Below are 22239 nucleotides of genomic sequence, written 5' to 3' on the forward strand. Positions count from 1 at the left end.
GTGCATTTATAGTTAGAGATGTAAATGTCCCTTGGAACATATATACAAATCAAAATGAGATTTCTGTGTAGTGTGCCTTTTAGGCATTGTAAAGAAGAAAGTTAACATTGCACAGAGGCTGAGCAGAAAAAACAACCAACGCCACGTCGGAAGTCTCCGCGTTTCCTAATCGCAGCCATCGCTGCCTCGATTACATCTGAGTGATAAGAAACCTACTGTCGAATCCGCTAACGTCAATCAGTCTTTCTGACATGAAAACATAAAAATACATGAATGAATGAATGAATGAATGAATGAATGAATGAATGAATGAATGAATAAAAATGTATTCTGAACTTTGCGATTCGATTTTAATATTGCGTCATGAAAAAAAAGATTGCGATATATTTTTCCATAATTATACACCACTACAAAAGAATCTGAAATGATTATAAATATGTGCCAATAGTGACAGACGGTAGGTTTACCAGGGGGCTTAGTGGCCGGGCCGGGGAGGAGGCTGACGGCGTTCCGTTGCCCGTGGTGGTGATGGTGGAGTCGGACGCCGAGCTGTTCTGCTGACGGTGCTTGAACCGGAACGAGTCGCTCCTGGCGGGCGGCGTGGGAGGAGGGGCCGGAACGGGAGGACCCCCCCCGGCCCCCCCCTCCGACTTGGAGCTCTGCGGGGAGTGGTGCCCCCTGCATTGGGCATAGTGTTGATTATGACAGCAACTTTTGTTTTAGTCATAGTCTTTTGAATAAAACTTAATTTAGTTTGAGTCATATTTTAAGTCCTATACTAGTATTTTAGTATTAGTCTAGTTTTAGTGGACTAAATATCATTTTAGTTGACTAACTCTATTGATTTAGTCGACCAAAATGTATTTAGCACTTTGTTACATGCTGAAAATAGCAGATCTACAAGCTCACAACGCGTCGCAGTGCGGAGCGTTGTGAGCCTGTAGATCTGCTATTTTCAGCATGCAACCAAACATAAAGGGCTCCATCTTGCGCCACCCTTATCCCAAAACTTATTTGCCATTTTTTACTATTACTATTTTTACTATTGGCGCAAGATATAACCCATAATGTCTTGTCTTTTAGTTATACCGGATTATAGTCCCTCCATAACATTTTAGTCTAGTTCTAATTTGTTGATCAAATTGTCAGTATATTCAGTTATAGCTTTAGTCATCATAGCTTAGTTGGTCATTTAGTTTTGCTCAGGTGAAAAAAAGGTAGTCGACGAACATATTCGTCATAGTTCTAATCAATGAAATCAACACTGACCTGGGCAGCTGCGACAGGGACAGGTAGTCCAGCTTGGTGGGCGCGGCATCGACGGGCCTCTTGAACGCGTCCACCACGTCGAAGATGGACTTGCGCTGCTTGACGGGCTTCTTGTAGATGGAGAGCTGGGCGCAGGCCTCGGGTACGGAGGCTCCTCCCACTCCCACCATCACCTTGGGCCACGTGCCCCCGGCGCTGGCCTTCTCCTGCGTTCTGTCCGGAGAGGACTGCTGGTGGTAGGGCTGTCACGGTTACACATTTTAAGTTGACCATTAATTGTTTGTATTGAACCTTGGAACATTAAAAGTATAAATAATTCCGTTTGTCTTTTAGGCTTCGTGATCACAAATTGCACAGGGCACTTTTTGACAAATAACTAAAAGATACAAAGAAATCACTGACACATAGGTCTCCGATCGATCGGCCAAGGATCGGTGATCGGACGATTTTCACTCCAAAGGGCGAGGGCAAGTGCACGCTTTGGCATGGGGGGGGTCAGATCAACATATGGAATGAATTCTAATCTGTACTGGCCATATATGGAGCGTGTCTGTACAGGGTTTCATGAGGTCAGATCAACATACGGTATGGAATGTCAGAACAGGTCAGCTCTATGAGATCTAAGGGTGGCTGTGGAGGCAGTGTCTTGAGTGTACAGGGTTTGATCGGGGCCCAGGTAGGGCCGGGCCTTAATTTTCGGGCCCGTTGAGAACGCTATTTTTTGACAGGCTCCATATATGCAGATCATTGATGAGGTCAATGTTGTGATCTTCATATATGGAGGTGGCCATATATGGAGCGTGTCATGAGGCGTGACGGACTGACGACCATATATGGTGTCGTGGCAGACAGACAGCCATATATGGTGGCATGACGGAGTCACTGACAGGTTTTGCAGGTTTTCAAAGCAATAAATGACCTACAGTCGCAATGATATTGTTTTTAATCTTTGCGACAGGCTTAAACATTCCACACACACACACACACACACAATAGTGCTATTTTTGAAAATAAATACATAAATGTATGTACATTTCTCAACATGATGAAGGCTGGATAGCCGAAATGTTTGTCCATTATTCACTATGCAAGATTAAAAACTGAAGCAGTTCTTGGTGTGTGCGACCCATCACCGTTATTTCTATTGCATGATTTGAACGCGTAACGCACCATGAGTCAGAGCACGGTGCTCACAAAGAAAAGCATTTTTCAACATGGACGAATATGCAAAATGAATCGTAATTATCTCAAATAATTGCGATAAAGGCGACTATGTAATACTTGTGACTGTGGCTATACCTGCTGGGGGGCACAGTCGACGGAGACCACAGCGGGGGGGAGGGTGGCGGGGGGACGCCGGTGGATCTCCGCCCTCCTGTAGAAGAACTCCTGATGGGGTTCCGAGGGGGAGGGGCTGTGCGGGGTGGAGGAGCCCCCCCGGTGCGAGGAGGAGGAGGAGGGGGGGGGGCCGCGGGAGCGCAGGGACCCGCTGGAGAACGGCTTGTGGTAGCACGGCGAGCCGCCGCCACCGCCGTCCAAAGTGTCGGCCATATTGTCTTTATGGACGCTGCCATCGCCGCTCGGAGAGCCACCGGGGCTGTAGATGTCGGTCTGCGTGGAGCTGTTGTTGTGCTTGGCGTTCCTGCAGTTCTTGGCGTGGTGGAGCTCGCACGAGTGCAGCCGGCAGCTCAGACTCTTCTCCGAGTCTCTCAGGCTCTCGAATAAACTCTGCCCGGAGCAGCTGTGTGGGAGGAACTGAGAGCACAGGGAAAGGATTGATCCTCGTTACCTTCGACATGAGGCAAAACGCAATCGGCTCCCTCTGTGACTCATTCCAGATTGAGACATTCAGCATTCATCCATCTTCTAAACCAAATCAAAACAAATTCTAAGATTGCAATGACTCACAAAATTGTCTTTGGCTTTCACCTTGATCGCCATCTGTTGTAGTGTTGGGGGGGAAGGCGGAACTAAAACTAACAAAACCAAATGGAACAATACTACTAATTTCTGCGTAGTTATAGAAACCATTAGCAACAGTGGTTCAATAATGTAGCATTACCTGTACGCTCAGAGTTATGGAGGGCCCAACCAATGACAAACTTGGGCGTGCTTGAAATAATTAAGTTTGTTCTTCGGTGCTAAATGCAGACTTCATTTAAGGGATATGCTCAGGGACTAATGCAGACTTAATTTACCTTCATAAGGGATATGCTCAGGGACTAATGCAGACTCCATTTACCTTCATAAGGGATATGCTCAGGGACTCGCGGCAGTTCCTCAGCAGAGCTTCACATTCGGTCAGGGTCTTGTTGTCAAGTGCAATTCCGTTTATCTGTGAAGTTCGGGGGGGGATCATGAATAATATGCACAACGAGAGAAGCATCTGCATCCTCTGATAAACACTTCTGTTTATCTTTTGTCGTGTACATTGTCAAGAATCTGCACCCTGTTCAACTACAACATCATAGCAAGAAAGTAAGTAAGTAAGTAGAAAAAAAGAAAGAAAGAAAGAATGAATTGTAAAAAAGAAAACATAGATGGCTTCCCTAACAAAGGCAACTTTGCAGAGCTAAATGATGTATTACGCAACACTAGAGGGCACTAGAGGTTAATGTTAGTGCAGCTCTCCACCAGGAGGCATGGATTAAAAGCGAACCGTGTGAATTTACAGCTAGCAGTCTGTCCCCGACAGTGAGACAGTGTGAACGTACAGCTAGCAGTCTGTCCCCGACAGTGAGACAGTGTGAACTTACAGCTAGCAGTCTGTCCCCGACAGTGAGACAGTGAGACAGTGTGAACTTACAGCTAGCAGTCTGTCCCCGACAGTGAGACAGTGAGACAGTGTGAACTTACAGCTAGCAGTCTGTCCCCGACAGTGAGACAGTGAGACAGTGTGAACTTACAGCTAGCAGTCTGTCCCCGACAGTGAGACAGCTGTCCTTGGCAGCTGGACTGCCCTGAGACAGCGCAGCCACAAACACTCCACTCTCCAGCCCGATGCCACAGTCTGGGAAGACAAAAAGAACAACAATTCTGTTCATTCATTATGGGAAGACAACCACAGACATTAACTTCTATTGTCATTGTATCAACCCCCCTTTGAGAACCGAACCGGGGTCCAGTCCAGCGCAGTTAGTCAACCCATTCCAAGCCATCCACGAGATAAAACAAAAACTTTTCAGGCGACTAAAATATGACTAAAAGTACATTTTCATTTCATTCAAACAAAGACGACGGACTACAAGCAAAAAAATCAAAGATTGCTGTAAAATGTAAACGCTGGGTCCAGCCAGTAGGAACGCTCTGGGATGACGAGCCTACCTTTATGACCGACGAGGTTCAACTGGACGGGAGCGACGATCCGCCCACCCAGGGACTTCCGCCTTCGGACCACCATGTTGATCACTCCCTCTCCACTGAGCACCGCCTTCATCACCTGGTTGGAAGTTTGGTTTAGAGGTCAGTTCATTTCAACAGCAAATAACCACACATTGACACAGTATCAAATTAAAAAGCTAAAGGGTAAGTTATGTGTTTTTTGCTTAAATCATTGCTATAGAGTTTGTTCAGTAACAGGGGTATATCCCTGTCTCTCCACCTCTTTAATAAACAGAAAATACATTTTCAGGTAGGTGATATAATTTCAGACAATCAGGAAAGAGCCATTTATAAGCTTACTTTTTTTTATAAATAATTTTCCAGTTCCAATTTTGTCTGCTCATTTCTTTGTCTCATCACTTACAATTGCACTTGTTTAATCTGGACCCTTACTGGTCCATTTGTACACTCTCAAGAGTTACATACTGTAAGGGTCCATTTGGTTCTTAACTATCCATCATTTATCTGGGGACCATCTTGTGGCAAAGCAGAGGCACTACTAATACATAATCGAGTTTCACCAACATGTACAGCACCTATTATTTATTTATTGGACGTTTTCAACACACATACAAAAAGAAGAAGAAGTGAACTCTTTCTTCTTCAAAATGTTTACCTGTTTTCTATCCTTATTGGTCAGGTCCACGTCGTTTATCTTCAGCAGCCAATCATTCACCCTGTACGTACGGAGAACAAACAAATCTTTTTTTTTTTTTTTTTAGGGAAATTATGCAAAGACCAGAAGGAACTATGTCGCAGCAATGCACCGTGATGTACAGTGAATTGGTTCTCAATGCCAGGTCTGGGGACCGCCATGGGTCCAAATGTATTATTATTAATGTATTTATGTTGTGCTTTGTACAGTATGCCTTTATAATTGTTATGTCCATATCAAATAAATAAACATAAACAAACATTATTGATAGGATACTATTTTGACAGGAAATGGGGAGTGGCACGCATGCAAGGGCCGTCGTGGTCGGGACTCGTCGAATACGGCGACACGCCGTCAGGCTACTTTGAGAGCCTACAGGTCCCCGGGGGCCACTACGCCAGTGATCCCGGGCCTCCAAATGGGTTCCATTTGGACCCCTGGGTGGTTCCCCGGACCCGGCATTGAGAATCTGTGGTAAAATGTTTACCTTAATCTTCCCTCTGCGATACTTCCTTTGTCCACCTTACTGACAAAAATGCCACAATCTCCTGGTAAATAGGAATCATTTACCCCTTCAGCGATATCAAACCCAAGTGCCTTCAAATCCATGTCCTCCTGAAACGAGACGATACAAGAACAGACCATGGATCTCTGATTATTGCATTAGTGTCTCATCACATTTAAACGTAGTAAGTGGTATTTTCTTTTGTTGTTCAAAAATTAAAGCTCTATATTGTGAGGCAAACACTTCTACAGGAATCTCCCTGTCCCTTGATCGTTTTAATAAAAAGAAAATACATTTTCAGGTGGGTTGCCAATTTATGCGTACTTCTTTGTCATCACTTCCAATTTCACTAGTTTATCCAGTATTCTGCGTGAGTTTTCTCTTCCCGATTAGATTAAATTAGGTATCCTGGCCTCAAAGTGCATTTTCTAAAGAGCTGGAGAGACAGGGAGACCCTATTTTAACACTGTAATGACAAAGGAGCTACGAGAGATGACGCCAAACACAGGCGTAAAATGTATATGACTTTAAGCCAGGATTCTAGTACTTTCAACTTTGTATACTAAAAATGTATGTGTATTTAAGCCTGTATTCCAGTACTTTGTATACTAAGTTTGAGTAACAGAGCCGTGTTCATACTCGGTCTTTCTCAAACTCGACGACCTCCGTCTCCCATTCCATGGAGTCCGTGTCGATGGCGGAGTCGTGTGAGCTGTGGGCCATGAGCTGCCGATACCTCGCTTCACTCTCCAACTGGTCCTCCATCTTCTCCCTGTACGTTGTTTACAACTCTGTTAGGTCTGGACAATACACTGAAAACATTCCAAAACAACTCTGTTAGGTCTGGACAATACACTGAAAACATCTTCTCTCTGTTGTTCACAACTCTGTTAGGTCTGGACAATACACTGAAAACATTCCAAAACAACTCTGTTAGATCTGGACAATACACTGAAAACATTCCAAAACAACTCTGTTAGATCTGGACAATACACTGAAAACATTCCAAAACAACTCTGTTAGGTCTGGACACCACATTGAAAACATCTTCTCTCTGTTGTTCACAACTCTGTTAGGTCTGGACAACACACTGAAACCATCTTCTCTCTGTTGTTCACAACTCTGTTAGGTCTGGACAATACACTGAAAACATCTTCTCTCTGTTGTTCACAACTCTGTTAGGTCTGGACACCACACTGAAAACATCTTCTCTCTGTTGTTCACAACTCTGTTAGGTCTGGACAATACACTGAAAACATCTTCTCTCTGTTGTTCACAACTCAGTTAGGTCTGGACACCACACTGAAAACATCTTCTCTCTGTTGTTCACAACTCTGTTAGGTCTGGACACCACACTGAAAACATCTTCTCTCTGTTGTTCACAACTCTGTTAGGTCTGGACAATACACTGAAAACATCTTCTCTCTGTTGTTCACAACTCTGTTAGGTCTGGACACCACACTGAAAACATCTTCTCTCTGTTGTTCACAACTCTGTTAGGTCTGGACACCACACTGAAAACATCTTCTCTCTGTTGTTCACAACTCTGTTAGGTCTGGACCAGAGCCACCTAATTAATGAGGGGGCAGAAACCGAGCGCTCGAGCGCTGTTCATGCAGTCTGAACTGAGACAAGCTGGAATTGGAAATACATTGTTTTCAACGAGGGCGGCGCAAATAAGAGCTATTTTAAGCATTTGTGCAACATGACAACTGTTTTAAAGTATTGTACAGTAACAACTAAAGTCCCTGTAATGTTTATGTTGTACTATTACTACAAATTACAAAACAATCTAAAATAAAGGGATTTAAGATCATTAAAGCTGGGCTGTTGCCTGTGTCCAATGCATTTCTGCCTACTTCGGGTCCAGGACTTGTCCCAGTTGGTTGTCCCCATTCTCAATAGAAGTCTATGTAGGAGAGCCGCCATTGGACTGGCCCCATGTAGTGAACGCAGTTTGCGTAACTCTGTCTATATCTAAGGCTCTGGTCTGGACAATACACTGTAAACATTTCAAAACAGATACGTACAACAAGGGTTGTCCCGATCCGATCACATGATCGGAAATCAGGGGCTGATGATCACGTCATTTTCAAATGGGAAACGGATTGGGAGGAAACCAATGTGATCAGGACATCCCTAGTATCAATAGTATATCCATATCATGGTATTAAGACTGTGTCTGTGATTTGGGATATTGTACTATTAACTATTGTGATATGTGTTCTATACAAATATAAAAAGTGTTCTATACAAATATAAATATCGGATCGGGAAAAATCGGTATCGGCAGATACTCAAAATCAAATGATCGGATCGGGAGCAAAAAGTTTGATCGGGACATCCATATTTATAACCAATAACTGATTTAATTTTGTTCATAGACAAATTTAGAATTGTACACATCAATGAATGGACATGTATTTCTTTTATAAACCACTCGAATTCAATACTGAACAGGCGTTGTACAGAGATATCGACACGCTCACAGCACGACACAATCTTTGCCATTTATTTTTATAATCGTTCATTAATTGTAAACGATGCAAAAGTTTGCAATAATCATCATAGCACTGATTTGAAGTCATAATAACGACCGGCCCTAAATTCTATGATACTGTATGTGTATGACATACTGCACGTCTATGATTGGTCTGACTGAGGCCCCTTTGGTTCTCCGTTCTTTATTACATTTTTGTATGATGGTTTATATCACATCTGCATATTCCAACCTGAATAGTGACACCTCCACTTTGGTTCCCACAAGAAATAATGTTCTGTTCAGTTCTGAACCAACTTTTAATTTAGGCGGGGGAAAAAAAAGAACAGAACCGGTTCAACCCGAATGGCACTCAGATCCAGTAAGTGATAAACCATTGTCACCACTGGGTGTCACAAAAGATCCGGTCTGAAGTCTGAAGTCTCCCACACAAATAGAAACGTGAAGATCTAGTGCTGTATATTATGGGGCTATGTTTTATGAGTGACGGAGCACTTTGGAAAACATCAGTGTTGCCATGTCTGCTCATTATGAGCGACTTTGGGCTGGTTTTCCTGTAAAGTCACTTGTAAATATTGTTTCTTTTGGGCTTGTTTTCATAGACCAGCTGGTTGCTTATTTCAACACTGGATATCACTGGATATCATGTCCAGAGTAGCCTGGCCCAGCCCGTGTAGATTTCTGCTCTAGAGGGGCGGGGGCTGGTGCCAGCATGGATCTGAGTGCCCGCCCCCGCCTTCTCTCCTGGTAGAAAACAGCGGAGAACACTGACATCACCAAATTTGAGGCGACACCCCTTTGCACTGTTATTGGATAGCTAAATACAAGTCGTCTCCCACTTCTTATGCCAGATCTTCCTATGCGTTTCCCCAGGCTTTTATTTTTTTGAGCCGAATGCGAACAAAAATAAAAGCCTGGGTACTGAGGTTATGTCCAGAGAGACACCTCTGCTCATATCAGTGACCGTGTCTCTCCAACCCTCTGCATAGGAAAGCCATCGACGATGCTCTCCCCAAAAGTTCAAATAATGTTAAAAATATGCACTAACAATAACCCACCAAAAGACACTGTGTGTGTGTGTGTGTGTGTGTGTGTGTGTGTGTGTGTGTGTGTGTGTGTGTGTGTCTTTTCTGCATGGCAGAGAGGAGGTGCTGGCGGCTCCAAAAAACAAACGTTTCCTGTGAACGAAAATGGCGTGAGAATGAAGAGCTGTGAACCGGAGGACTGACTGACTCACTTCAGCTCCTTGAGTTCCCGCACGGCGTCGTTCTTCTGCTTCCTCATGTCGTCCAGGTTCCTCAAGGCGTCCGCCAGGTCGCTCACGGCACGGTCTCGCTCCCGCCGCAGGTTGTCACACAGCGTGCTGATGACGAGAGGGAAACACACACACACACACATGCTCGTGAGACGCCACAGACTGGACTAAACAAACATGTAAATCATCTTACATCGAAATTCCATCATATAGAAATATAGGTTTTTGTGGTGCTCAAACTTTTTCATGTCAAGGACCCTCGGAGTTATCTGGATTTGGCCACCGACCCCCATCAGAAAATATTTTGTTTCAGGGACCCCCAGAAGCAAATATTTGAGTTAAAAATGTTCGCCGTGAAAGAATATAAATTCAAAGATTTGCAATATGTAGGAAATGTCCATACTGGCTCCATTGCATGGGCTTGGTAAAGGCTGATACATAGTCTGGATTTTCGGTGGTTAGGTGACCACCGAACTACAACATGACGTCACGAGCCGCGGTGAAGAGCAAACCACCGCCACCGCTCCAGCCCTTCTCTCTGTTTTTACTCACCACGCTCAACGTTATTTCAGCTCCGGTGGTCAGCTCACCACCGGAAATCCAAACTATGAATAGGCCTTAAGGGCTGATGACGGAGATGAAATCATCAGATAACACCCGGAAACCACTAGCTCTTTGTTCGTGCCCCACCGACACGCCAAGCCTACGAACGAGGCCTTATATTACCGTATGCTCTCCCTCTCGGCCACGATCTTGTCCCTCTCCTGGAAGGCCCAGTCCCGTCGGCACTTGGCCACCTCGGCCTCCTGCGACGCCTCCTTCAGCTCCTGGGAGATGGCCTCGTACTGCTTCCTCAGCGTCTCCATCTCCTTGTTGGCGCGCTCCATGTCCAGAGTGGCCGAGTCTTGTTTCTGTAGCGCCGTAGCGTGGAGGAGAAAGCAGGCAGCGTGTTACTATCATCATGACAGCACATTTTGATGTTTTGATGTCACCAGCCACCGACCAGCATCTCTAAAGATTTTGTTCCAGGGAAACATCATAGCCACATAAAGTGGAGCGCACACACACGCACAATATTTAAAAATATATATATATATTGTTACATTATTATTATTATAGAGCACCGAAGTCTGACGTCACTTTCAGTAGAGGGCGTCAGTCCCCAGGTTCATGTATTTGTTTAGTTGCATTGAAATCCCCATTGAGGCGATTTTAGATTGCCTCATATAACAACTGTGTTTGAAAAATAAACACGTCACCCCGGCCGCTTCACTCATATGGATATGAAGAATCAACTGACTGAGAGAAAACTCTAATGTTACTGCTGCTGAATTAGTTACATTTTCGCTAGAAGCAGACTGTATCATATATGAGTGACTGACTGTTGCAAACGATACAGAGACACCTCCCTGACAATAACGCCGAGACAGCTTGTTTATTTTTGGACCACAACGCTTATAGTAGACGATATTAAGATCACCCCATGTTATTCTCCATAGAGAAATTACTTACGCGAACCAGGGGAATCGAAGGGATGAGCGAGTTACGTCAGGACTTCGGTGCTCTATAGGTCTCTACAAGCTCAAAAACTGTTGATTCACGGTGATTAATCCATTTTGACCTGAGATCAGATTCTAAAAATGTCTGTTTGAAAATGACAGTTTTCTGAAAAAGCTATGTTTCTGTCTGTCGTTCAAAAATAGCAGACCTAGACCGAGTGGCGCGCTACAAGCTTGTAGGTCTGCTATTTTTCAAAAATCGCGAAAATGTTAATTTCAGAAAAGGAAAAAAATCGGTCAGGCCTAAATGGGTTAATTTAGGCAGGGGAAAAAAAAGAACAGAACCGGTTCAACCCGAATGGCACTCAGATCCAGTAAGTGATAAACCATTGTCACCACTGGGTGGCACAAAACCCAGTCTGAAGTCTGCAGTCTCCCACTTGTAGATCTGCTATTTTTCAATAGCTAAAGCATAGCATAATGCAAACACCAAAAGGGGTTCCCGCCCAAAATGGGTTAAGCGAGTCGTACTGCAGGCGTGGTGAGTAATGCACAGGCGTAATGCACAGGGCTAAATCAATTCCATTAGGTTTGCCATTCTAATGCGGGCAGGTTTAATTATCTCAGCACATTTCGTTTGCCGTCGAGAAACGAGAATCCTCGTATCTCCATATTTAGACTTTTGTATGTTTTTTTTTCTTTTCGTAAATCAACGCTCTACTTCGTCCTACAAGAGATAATAGCCAAACTACAGGCTCACAAGCCGTCACATTGGACATTTTTCTCTATTTTTTATATATTTAACAAAAAAAAGGAACCGTCTAAGAATTAGGACATACAAGCATTCTTCGACCGTTTTTTATTGTGCCTCGCTCCCTGTCTCACAGTTAGAACAGGCCAGTTAGCTGCTTAACGTTGTTAATTTCCTAATGCAGGGATACTGTCCAATCGGGCCAGATTGGACAGACCATTACTTTCCCCTGTTGATGGAAACAGATGTCCTCGCTCTAATGCAGTGGTTTTCAACCTTTTTAATATCAAGGGTCCATTTCTTATTCTGCATTTGAGCCACGGACCACCATTTGATGAGATTTAGCCTCTCAGATCCAAAACCTAGAACATTTTGTTATTGTTGGATGAGATTCTGTCCACAGTTCCATGCTGTATTGATGTGATACCATAGGAGAGATAACAGCTGTATTGATGTGATACCATAGGAGAAATAACAGGCAAATGTTGATAAAAAATTACAATGAAATTACATTCTCTAGCTTAATTGTGTGACTTCTTGTAAATTAAGTAATGCAGATGTTTAACAATAATTTAAGTCTTGAGATCGTGAAATGAAACCAAATGGACCCGTAAGGGTTAAAAATCTGTATATATCAACGTTGATGTCATTTATCCTATGAATGTAGAAATATTCCTGGAGAATGCCACTTCTCAAGCCCCTTGAGGGGTTTTAGGCATTCTCATTGACTTTGTGTATCACTTTTTAAATATTCTTGTAAGTGAAAATAAAACAAACAAACAAACAATACGTGCTGCTGGTGGTGAATATGATGAAACTAAAGGGCTGATGAAAAGCCAGCAGCTGTGATGAGAGGAACCCTCCCATTACCCTGTTTGAGACGGGATGAACGGATTAACTGCTTAATCAATCCCCTCCCTTTGTAGTCAGTCAGTCAGTCAGTCAGTCAGTCAGTCAGTCAGTCAGTCAGTCTGCCTGCCTGCCTGCCTGCCTGCCTGCCTGCCAGCCTGCCTGCCTGCCTGCCTGCCTGTCTGCCTGTCTGCCAGACAGCCTGCCTGTCTGCCAGACAGCCTGCCTGCCTGCCTGCCTGCCTGCCGGCCTGCCAGCCAGCCTGCCAGCTTGCCAGCCATTTTACCTTGACTATTAAGTGTCATACAAATAATTGCGATTAACTATTTGTGTTTGTTGTTGCTGTTGTGTACAAGGAACGTTTATTTGCATATTTCAACAAGGCAAATTTAAAGTGCTTTACATAAAACATTAAGACAGCAAAATAAACAAGTTAGGAAAGAATGATGAGTATCCTTTTTTTAAATCTCAATAAATGTCAGCAGCAAACAGAAAGCTTTTTAGCTTTGATTTGAGGCCTATAGTCTCTAGACAAGTGAATTACCATTACCATGTTACCATAACACATCTGTAACTCTGAGTGTGTTCGAAAACTAAATGGAAACTAAATTAAAACTAAGCAAGTCATTTTACACTTTGTTGCATGCTGAAAATAGCCGATCTACAAGCTCACAACACGTCGCAGCACGACACGTTGTGAGCTTGTAGATCTGCTATTCGGAAGCTAAAGTGTAAAATCTGTCATTGCGACTGCATCAAGGCCTGCCAAAATACTGTAGATTTAGTCGACAAAATCTCATGACATTTTAGTCGACTAAAACTAGACTAACACCAACACATTCCAGGTGACTAAAATGTGACTAAAACTAAATGAAAACTATTCAAAAGACTAATGACTAAAACTAAAAATCAAACAACAGCGAGCGCCAACCTGTCTGGCCTGGTAGTACTCCCGCAGCAGCTGGTCCCTCTGGATGATGGCCTCCGTCCTCTCGGTGCGCGCCACGTCCCTCTCCTCGCGGACCATCTCCAGGTCCTTGGTGGCCTGGCTCAGCTCCTTCTGGGCCTCCGCCTTGTCGCGCACCTCGTGCACGTACTTCTCCAGCAGCTCGTTCTTCTCGCAGATGGCCCGGTCGCGGTCCACCAGCGCAGAGCCCAGCTCCTGTTTTTTTTTTTTTGGGGGGGTAATGTTCAACCAGATTAAAACAACCCGTTAAGAACTGAGAAAAATAAATAAATCCTAACAAAAACATGGGTTTCTATGTCAGTGCTAGAGGCTATACAGGCTGCAAATAAGCTAACAGAAGCCCTACGGTTGTGCTGTTTGTGAAGCAAGCTAGTAAATATCTGAAAGCCCTTACTTGTACTGTGAATATAAGATAAAAGAGACCCTACGGCTGTGCCGTTTGTGAAACATATCTTTTTGTACTTTTTGTGGTAAGCTTTCTACCGTACTTTCCTTTCCTGCCTTGATATCCTTACCCCCCCGCCTCCCCCTCTCTCTTCTTCCCTTTTTTGTTTTCTTGGAAAAATAACATGATAGGAACTATGCACAAAACTAGTTCCAACCACTTTTTTTATTTACTTGTAAAACTGTGATGTGACAATTAACTGTAGCCTTATAGCTTTTAACCATTATTTTAAACGTTTAACTGTTGAGAAATAGCAGATCTACAAGCTCATACGAGCTTGTAGATCTGCTATTTCAGAAAAATCTTGAAAATGTGTGCAAATATTTGAATATATATTCTTTCACAGCAAACATTTTTAATTCAAATCTTTGCTTGTGGGGGTTCTTGGAACAATATTTTGAGATGTAGGTCGGGGGCCCAACTACATATTATTTGGGGGGGGGTCCTTGACATATATTATGAATAAATATCTTGAGAAGCACTGACAATAGAAACATGAGGTTTATCAGGACATTTTTTACAGAATCAGTTCTCAGGTCTAAATGGGTTCAACTTAAATGACCACTTCACCACTTTTCAACCCATCTTCATATAATAGGTCCTCACTAATAATCATGATAAAATGGCACGATTTTTTTCTACTCAGTCTGTGTCTCATAGGAGGGCTGTGGGCAGTTTAGAAACCGACAGTTTTCTGAAAAACCTTATGTTTCTGTAATCAGTTGTGCTCAATATTTCATGTCAAGGACCCCAAAGATTATATGTAATATGCCTCCACCCCCCGTCTGAAAATATGTTGTTCCAGGGACATCCCCAGAAGGAAAGATTTCTTAGTTAAAATGTTCACTCTGTAATAATATATATTCAAAGATTTGAATACAAAGATTTTCACTACTTTTCAAAAATAGCAGACCTACGAGTTCATAGCGCTGCACTCGGTGCCGCGCTATGACCTTGTAGATCTGCTATTTTTCCAATAGCTAAAGTATAACATAATGCTTTAAAACACCAAAAAGGGGTTAAAGTAGCCCCCGATGATCCCGACCTGCCGCAGAGCCTCCAGCTCCTCGCTGGCGACGCGCCTCTCCGACGAGGTGTTCTTCAGCCGGGCCTCGGCCGCCTCCAGGCCCGTCTGCAGCTTGTCCACCTCCTTGATGACCTGGTCGCGCTCGCTCATGATGAGCCGGTACTCGTTGAACACCGAGTCGCGCTCCTCCTTGTACTTGTCGCAGTCCTTGGCCGCCTTGAGCTGCTGCGTCTTGAGGCGCGTGGCCTCCGACTGCAGCCGCTCCATCTCGCGCTGCAGCTCCGCGTTCTGCGCTGCCGCCTTGGACAGCTCCAGCTGCGTGGAGTCCATCCTGAGCCACGGACGGACATGCAGAGAGTGTTGGAGAGAGGCAGGGGCTGAAATCCGCGTTAAGAGGGCACTTTTGGACAAAAAACTAAATAGCGAATATAGCTGATCTACAAGCTCACAGCGCGTCATGCTGCGACGCGTTGAGAGCTTGTAGATCAGCTATTTTCTGTGGAGATGAGGCGTAACCTGGTAACATTCAGCGCAAAATATGTTCAGCGCAAAATACTGTTCACGTTCACCATAGTAAAATGCTGCATTCGTGGTCTGGAAAGGGCAGTTCTTTTACAGACGGGTATAAGGGCAGGGGCTGAAGCCCCCTTTGATTTCTAATGTGTGCACATCCCTGATCCTGAAGGCCTATTCATAGTCTGGATTTTCGGTTGTGAGGTGACCACCGCTCCGGTGGTGAGGTGACCACCGCTCCGGTGGTGAGGTGACCACCGCTCCGGTGGTGAGGTGACCACCGCTCCGGTGGTGAGGTGACCACCGCTCCGGTGGTGAGCTGACCACCGCTCCGGTGGTGAGCTGACCACCAGAGCTGAAATAACGTTGAGCGGTGGTGAGTAAAAACAGAGAGAAGGGCTGGAGCGGTGGCGGTGGTTTGCTCTTCACCGCGGCTCGTGACGTCATGTTGTAGTTCGGTGGTCACCCAACCACCGAAAATCCAGACTATGTATGAGCCTTAAGTGACGGACGACACAGTGGTTGGACAAAAAAAAAAAGGACTCAGCGTTTTTAGTTTTTCTTTACTAGAGTAAAAATATCTGCAATGTAGAAATACTAGGTAGGCCTAAAGGTTCGGAATTCAAAATGCACTCAAGTTAAAAGTATTGGCATCAAAATGTACTTGAAGCACCAAAAGGTAAAAGTACTCATTGCGCAGAACGTCCCATTTCAAGTTTTCAAAATGTATACCGTAATAATATTTTGAAAATAGCAGATCTACAAGATCGGCTATTTTCAAATGGCTGAAATGTATATAGGGCTGAAGTGGTTGCGTGTTATTTAAAAACATCTACAAGTGTAGAAGTAAAAGTATTGGAAATTGGACGAATACCTCAAAATGTTACTTAAGTAAATGTACTTAGTTACTTTCCACCACAGTTTGTTGTAATAGCCAAATGGGTGAAAATTGTCGAATGGATTTACTGTATGTGACCATGGGGTGGCGCTATGGTGTACAAAAGCATTGTGTTCACTGGCATGGGTGGGAGGTCTAACCCGGAAAGGCAATTTGACCGCGTGTTACTGCAGTCTGTTTAATGCTGTTAAAAATGATGAGGACAGAGGTGATCCACAGACCAGGAAACGTCAAAGGAGACATGTGCACATCAAGAAAGCGCCTAGTCAAGGCATCTTTCCCGGGTTTTTAAACAGCTGGTGGATGGAAATGACGGTCGCACTGGTCTAGGCGTTTCTTGACGCTTAAGTGTGCTTACACCCTGTGTGTGTGTGTGTGTGTGTGTGCCTCACCTCCTGACAGAAGAGGAGTACTGCTGCTGGAGGTGCATGGCGGCGTCTCTCTGCTGCAGCAGCATGTCCATCTGCGCCTGCAGCCGACGGCTCTCCTCGTCGGCGTGTTCGGCGCGGCTCAGCTCCACGTTGTGCGCCGCCGTCTTCTCGCCGTAGCGCTTCCTCAGCGCCTCGTAGTCCCTCTTCAGCGCCTCCAGCTTGTCCACGGCCGCGTCGTACAGGCCGCTGAGCGCGTCCGACGAGCCCTCGCGCATCACCTGCAGCGCACACACACACACACACGCCGTCAGGGATGTGACAGTTAAATCCGACTAAGACTAATAAAGTTAAAATCACACTTGTGATGGCATTTTTTTTTACCCTTATCCAGAATTTATACATTATGGACTTTATGTTATACCATTACTATAAATAAAACTATCTAAAATATATTGATTTAAGGTCATTAAAGCTGGACTGTTACCTTTCATTCACTGAAGTGACTGAAAGGCAGTATTCTTGCGGTTAGTATTCTCACAATACTGAGCTCTTTGGAGATAATTTGAAAATCAGAACAATTAACCTGTGATATGGCTTCTTTCATTTGTCTAAAACGATTTTTTTTTGTTTTGTTTGTTCATGCCTTAAAAAATAAATAGCTTAAGTATAACGTAACGCTTAAAACACCAAACGGGTTTCCCCGTCCTGAATGGGCTAGTTTAGCTCACCTGCTGCTGCAGCATCCTCATGTCGGCCACCTCTCTCTGGTCGTCGTCGTGCAGTCTCCTCAGCTCGTCGCAGGCCTGCTGGGCGTGGCTGTGCTCCCTCACCAGCTGCATGTTGTCCTGCCTAACGGCCTCCAGCTCCTCCTTCAGCCCCGCCTGCTCGCTTGCCTGGCGACTGTGGAGGGTGCTGGGTGGGTGGGGCGGGGAGGGGGGGGAGGGGGGAGACAGTGGCTGTTAAAAAAAAATATCACCTGTGTGGGGCTTTGAAAATCCTGCTTTTAACCGAGGTAAATGGAGGGTGGTTGTAAAGACCCCATAGCTGGTGGTGATGGAGGCGTTGCATAGCAACAGGACCAATGTTGAAAGTTAATTTGAGGCTCGCCCGCTTCATATGTGGAGGTTACGGGGGGTACGAATATATACGTAACTATATATATATATATATAGATTTGGTCCCGCAACAGGCGATTTTAATGGCCGTTATGAAGATGTTTTGGCCATTATCTCTGGAACGGAAGGTCCAATCTGCTGGCGGGCCCGCGGGCCGGACTTTGGACACCACCGGGTTAGAGGAACAGAAGGTATGCCTGACTGAAGTGTTTAACCACCTGGATTGAAAGCCAGGAATCATTTACAGCTCAGTGAGCGAACGGGGGAATCCCCCATGCCTGAACAATGGAGACGCAGACAAGTTCAGCTGGTTGTAAGCTATACAGTATATGTGTTGTTGTTGTTGTTGTTGTTTTTTGGGTGGGGGGGAGGAGAGGTGTTACTAAAGAGGGAGCTACCCATCTCGAATTATCTCGTTTGGAGACAAATGCCTGGCTTACTCCAACAGTTCTCAAAGTGGGGTCCGGACGGAGGCCCCCAGGGGCCAGGGTCCTTGAGAGGTTCGTTCCAGGGGTCCTGGGAAACAGTTTAAAAACGTAAATCCATTCTAATGTTTTGAGGGGCGCCCGCCCCGACTATTCCCAGATTTGTGTGTTTGTGAGTACCGCATAGCAATGGTTTGATTGGCTGAGCACCCCAGAGCGATGATTTGATTGGCTGAGCATTTGAGGATAAAAAGAGAGGACAGTAAAGTGAGTGATGATGTACAGTATGATGATAAGAGCTCCCCTCACTTCACACAGGTGGGATTGTTTTCTACAAGCTCACAACAACACATCGCATGGACAAATTATCTTAAAAAAAAAATATATATATATATATATATATATATAAATATATATATCTTATATTATGGGGGTACCTGCATGGCACAAAATCTTTTCAGATGGGGCATCGCGACCAAATGCATAATTGAGAAACCACTGCGAAATAATTGGCCGATTAATAGATTATGAAAATAATTGTTATCCGAGGCCCTAATCTCAGGCTAAAACGTTCAGTGGCGTTAACAGTAAAACAAATGTGATGTCAATACTGCTTAACTGATAACTTCCTGTACAACTGTAAATCCAGTATAGAGATGGATTACTTATTATTATGACTGATTTCCTGCAGACTAACAGGATTGTCGTGATTCACGGTACATTACATAAAGGACTTCCGCTCACCACAAATTATGGCTGCAAGATCTGCCATTTTAACAATTTATATGCACGACACTGTTGGGCGACGAAGTACAAAACAGGGCTTAAGAGGTTAATTCAATGATGTGTGGATATATTATATATTATTCAATTAACAATAAAAAAGGGGAGGTAAAGTAGTAGTAAATTAATAAAGGCTTGCGTTGATGCACACAATCAGAGGGAAAGGCTTAACCACGGCAATAATCCCTCCGTTTGCATCGAGGCCAGGCCAGCTGTTAGCTGTTCTCACACATGTTCACGTCAAGGACCTCCAAAATTACAACTTTAACCCCATTTTAGGACCCCCAAAATTGTATGTTAAAAGCCCATTTTAGGACATGTTCAAGTCTTGAACCCCATTGTATACTTCAGCTATTCCAAGTCGGACGGTTCTTGAGATGCATGCACAACAAATGACACACACGTGTGCACACACACACACACACACACACACACACACACACACACACACACACACACACACACACACACACACACACACACACACACAGTGTCATGAGGGGAAGGCAGCAAACGCAGCAGGTTTAAAAGACCCTGCAGGCATGATGATTTGTGCGAACAAACATGCAACCCAAACAAAAGCTGCGTCAGCCGCTGAAACATTGATGAGGTTCGGCAGCCGCCTTTCCTTGTGCCCAGTGTCACCGTGCCCGCATATTTAAACCCATGAAGTCGCCTGTAAATACTGGTGGATGCGGGTTGCGGTCATTGGGGGGGGGGGGGGGGGGGGGGGTTGATTCTAAAGTGTAGTTGCTTCTAAAGTCATTTTATGCTTGGTTGCATGCTGAAAATAGAGCACCTGACCGAAGACTGACGTCGATATCGGTAGAGGCCGCCAAGTCCACAGGTTCATGTACTTTTTATTTGCATTATAATCCCCATAGGGGCATTTTAGATCGCCTCATAGAAGAATAGATCGCCTCATATAAGAACTGTGTTTGATCAAATAAACAGATCATTATGAAGAATCAACTGACGCTAATGAAAACGCTAATGTTACTACTGCTGAATTAGTTAAGATTCCGCTAGAAACAAACCTCCCCGACAATATCGCAGAGTCAGACAGAATCTTTGGACCACGATTCTTACATGAGACGATTTTAAGATGATCCCACGTTATTCTCCATAGAGAAAAAAACGTCCGTGAAGGACTTTGGCCCTCTATAGCCGATCTACAAAACAAGCTGTCAAAATCAACACAGTTGGTTGGACTCACTGGTAGAAGTCGGCCTTCTTGACGGCGTCCTCGCACCTCTTCAGCGTGGCGTTGTGCTGGCTCTGCAGACACTGCAGGTCCGCCATGGCCTTCATGCACTGCAGCTTCAGACGCTCGTAGTCGTGGCCCGGAGTCGCCTTGGAGTGAGGTCTAGGGGTGGGTGTGGGGCCATACGGACACAAACTGTAATATCACCAATACGTTTTCAAGCAGTATCATGATACACGATATCTTTTCACGCATTTATTATATTTAATTTTGGCTATCGAAACCGTCATTCTACAGGTAATTAAGGTATTGAACTGCAACCAAATCACAGAATATGCATTCACAATATATATATATACGACATCTCTGAAAAGGCATCTCGTCGAGACCTCTCACACCATTTAAAATATATATATAATTATTTATTTTAGCTAGTTTAGTGTTTGAAAAGGCTTATATATATATATATATATATATATATATATATATAGTTTTTTATGTGTTGTCTTCTGAAGAGGTAGTCTTGGGGTAAGTGAGATAAAAGCGTGGCAGGTTGGAACACTGTGTGTTACAGTAAGTGGTGTGTCATTAAAGTTGCATGCTGTGTTACGGAGTCGAGCATTACTTGCAGAGCACTTTCACGTTGTGTGAAGTACGCACTCCAGTTGCTTTGAGTTATGATCGCGTGCAAAAAGCCAGTGGTGGACAGTGGGAAAAGTACTATATATTCTTTTCTTTCTTTTTTTTCTCCTTTTTAAGTAACAGTATACGCTGCAGTGTAGAAATACTCTGTTACAAGTAGTAACAAGTAATAGTAGTACAGGTAATAGTTTCGGAATTCTAAGGGCACGTTCGGAAATAGCGCACCGAGCACACTGTGCAATGCAAACTAATGAGTACAAAAGTATTGGTATCAACAAACAAAAGAATCGTCATAGTTCTAGTCGACGAAATATTTTATTTTATTTGAATTTTTCACATCAAGGCCCATTATTTATTCAGCATTTGAGCCATTAATGGACTACCATCTGATGAGATTTAGCCTCTCAGACCTAAAACTTCCATGCTACATAACAATTCTTTGAATTCCACCAAGGACCACCGGTGGTCCCCCGGACACTGACCTGCAGTCGTCGAAGGTGGTCCCGGGCGAGGAGAGGGCCAGCCTCTTGCGCAGCTCGTCCCTCTCGCGGGTCACCTGCCGCAGGTTGAACAGCAGCGTGTCCATCTTCTCGCTCACCTGGTGGGGGGCGGAGCCGGGGGGCGGGGACGAGGCTTGACCACCGGAGGTACCTGCGGGTGTCGGCATGTCACCGATGGTATGGCGAAGGGGGGGGGGGGGGGGGGGGGGTGGGGGGATGGGGCTACTCAGAAAGGTTCGACGCCAATGGTGCGTTCAGACGGGCAGATGAAACAATGCAAAAACGCATCATACAGCATCATTTTGCGGCGGCTTCACGCGTCACAGCTTCGTCGTAGCTTCACGTCGCTGGCTTCCATTGACAATGAATGGTAGACTGCAGCATCGTTTCATCTGCCACGTGTGAACGCAACATAGGCCTATACACCTGAAATAGATCTACTTTAAAAGACCCGAGACCGACTGATAATACCGCCCTTCTAATGCATGTGTTTTCAATTACTTTTTTTCATTTATTACATTGTATTATTATTTTTTTCAAAAGAAAATACAAAAAGGAAAATAAAATAAAAGAGATTACCAGGACCAGAACCAAACCAAGGACTGAGATTCCTGTTCACTTTTGCAGTGGCCTGCACCAGAGAAGGACAGGTTGTGTGTGTGTGTGTGTGTGTGTGTGTGTGTGT

General features: G+C 44.4%; 1 protein-coding gene across 3 annotated transcripts in view; it reads right to left on the reverse strand.

Annotated features, from left to right (window-relative positions):
- The window catches only part of LOC310875080 (disks large homolog 5-like), a 48291-nt gene that overhangs the window by 17522 nt on the left and 8530 nt on the right, over positions 1–22239 (reverse strand). For 2 of the 3 annotated variants that reach the window (XM_083788133.1, XM_083788131.1), the window contains exons 3-19: positions 21537–21705; positions 20425–20574; positions 17614–17797; positions 16907–17163; positions 15122–15434; positions 13596–13826; positions 10292–10476; positions 9548–9673; positions 6450–6582; positions 5793–5920; positions 5267–5327; positions 4594–4708; positions 4176–4279; positions 3512–3604; positions 2569–3024; positions 1270–1511; positions 468–678 (exon numbers count right to left, since the gene is read on the reverse strand). In XM_083788133.1, coding sequence (XP_083644259.1) covers positions 468–678; positions 1270–1511; positions 2569–3024; positions 3512–3604; positions 4176–4279; positions 4594–4708; positions 5267–5327; positions 5793–5920; positions 6450–6582; positions 9548–9673; positions 10292–10476; positions 13596–13826; positions 15122–15434; positions 16907–17163; positions 17614–17797; positions 20425–20574; positions 21537–21705 — 3158 coding nt within the window. The remainder of the gene's footprint in view (positions 1–467; positions 679–1269; positions 1512–2568; positions 3025–3511; positions 3605–4175; positions 4280–4593; positions 4709–5266; positions 5328–5792; positions 5921–6449; positions 6583–9547; positions 9674–10291; positions 10477–13595; positions 13827–15121; positions 15435–16906; positions 17164–17613; positions 17798–20424; positions 20575–21536; positions 21706–22239) is intronic. The other variant, XM_083788132.1, reaches the window with a different exon arrangement.

This window comes from Protomyctophum parallelum (genome assembly GCF_964188405.1).
Source record: "Protomyctophum parallelum genome assembly, chromosome: 17".
Taxonomy (NCBI): Eukaryota; Metazoa; Chordata; class Actinopteri; order Myctophiformes; family Myctophidae; genus Protomyctophum; species Protomyctophum parallelum.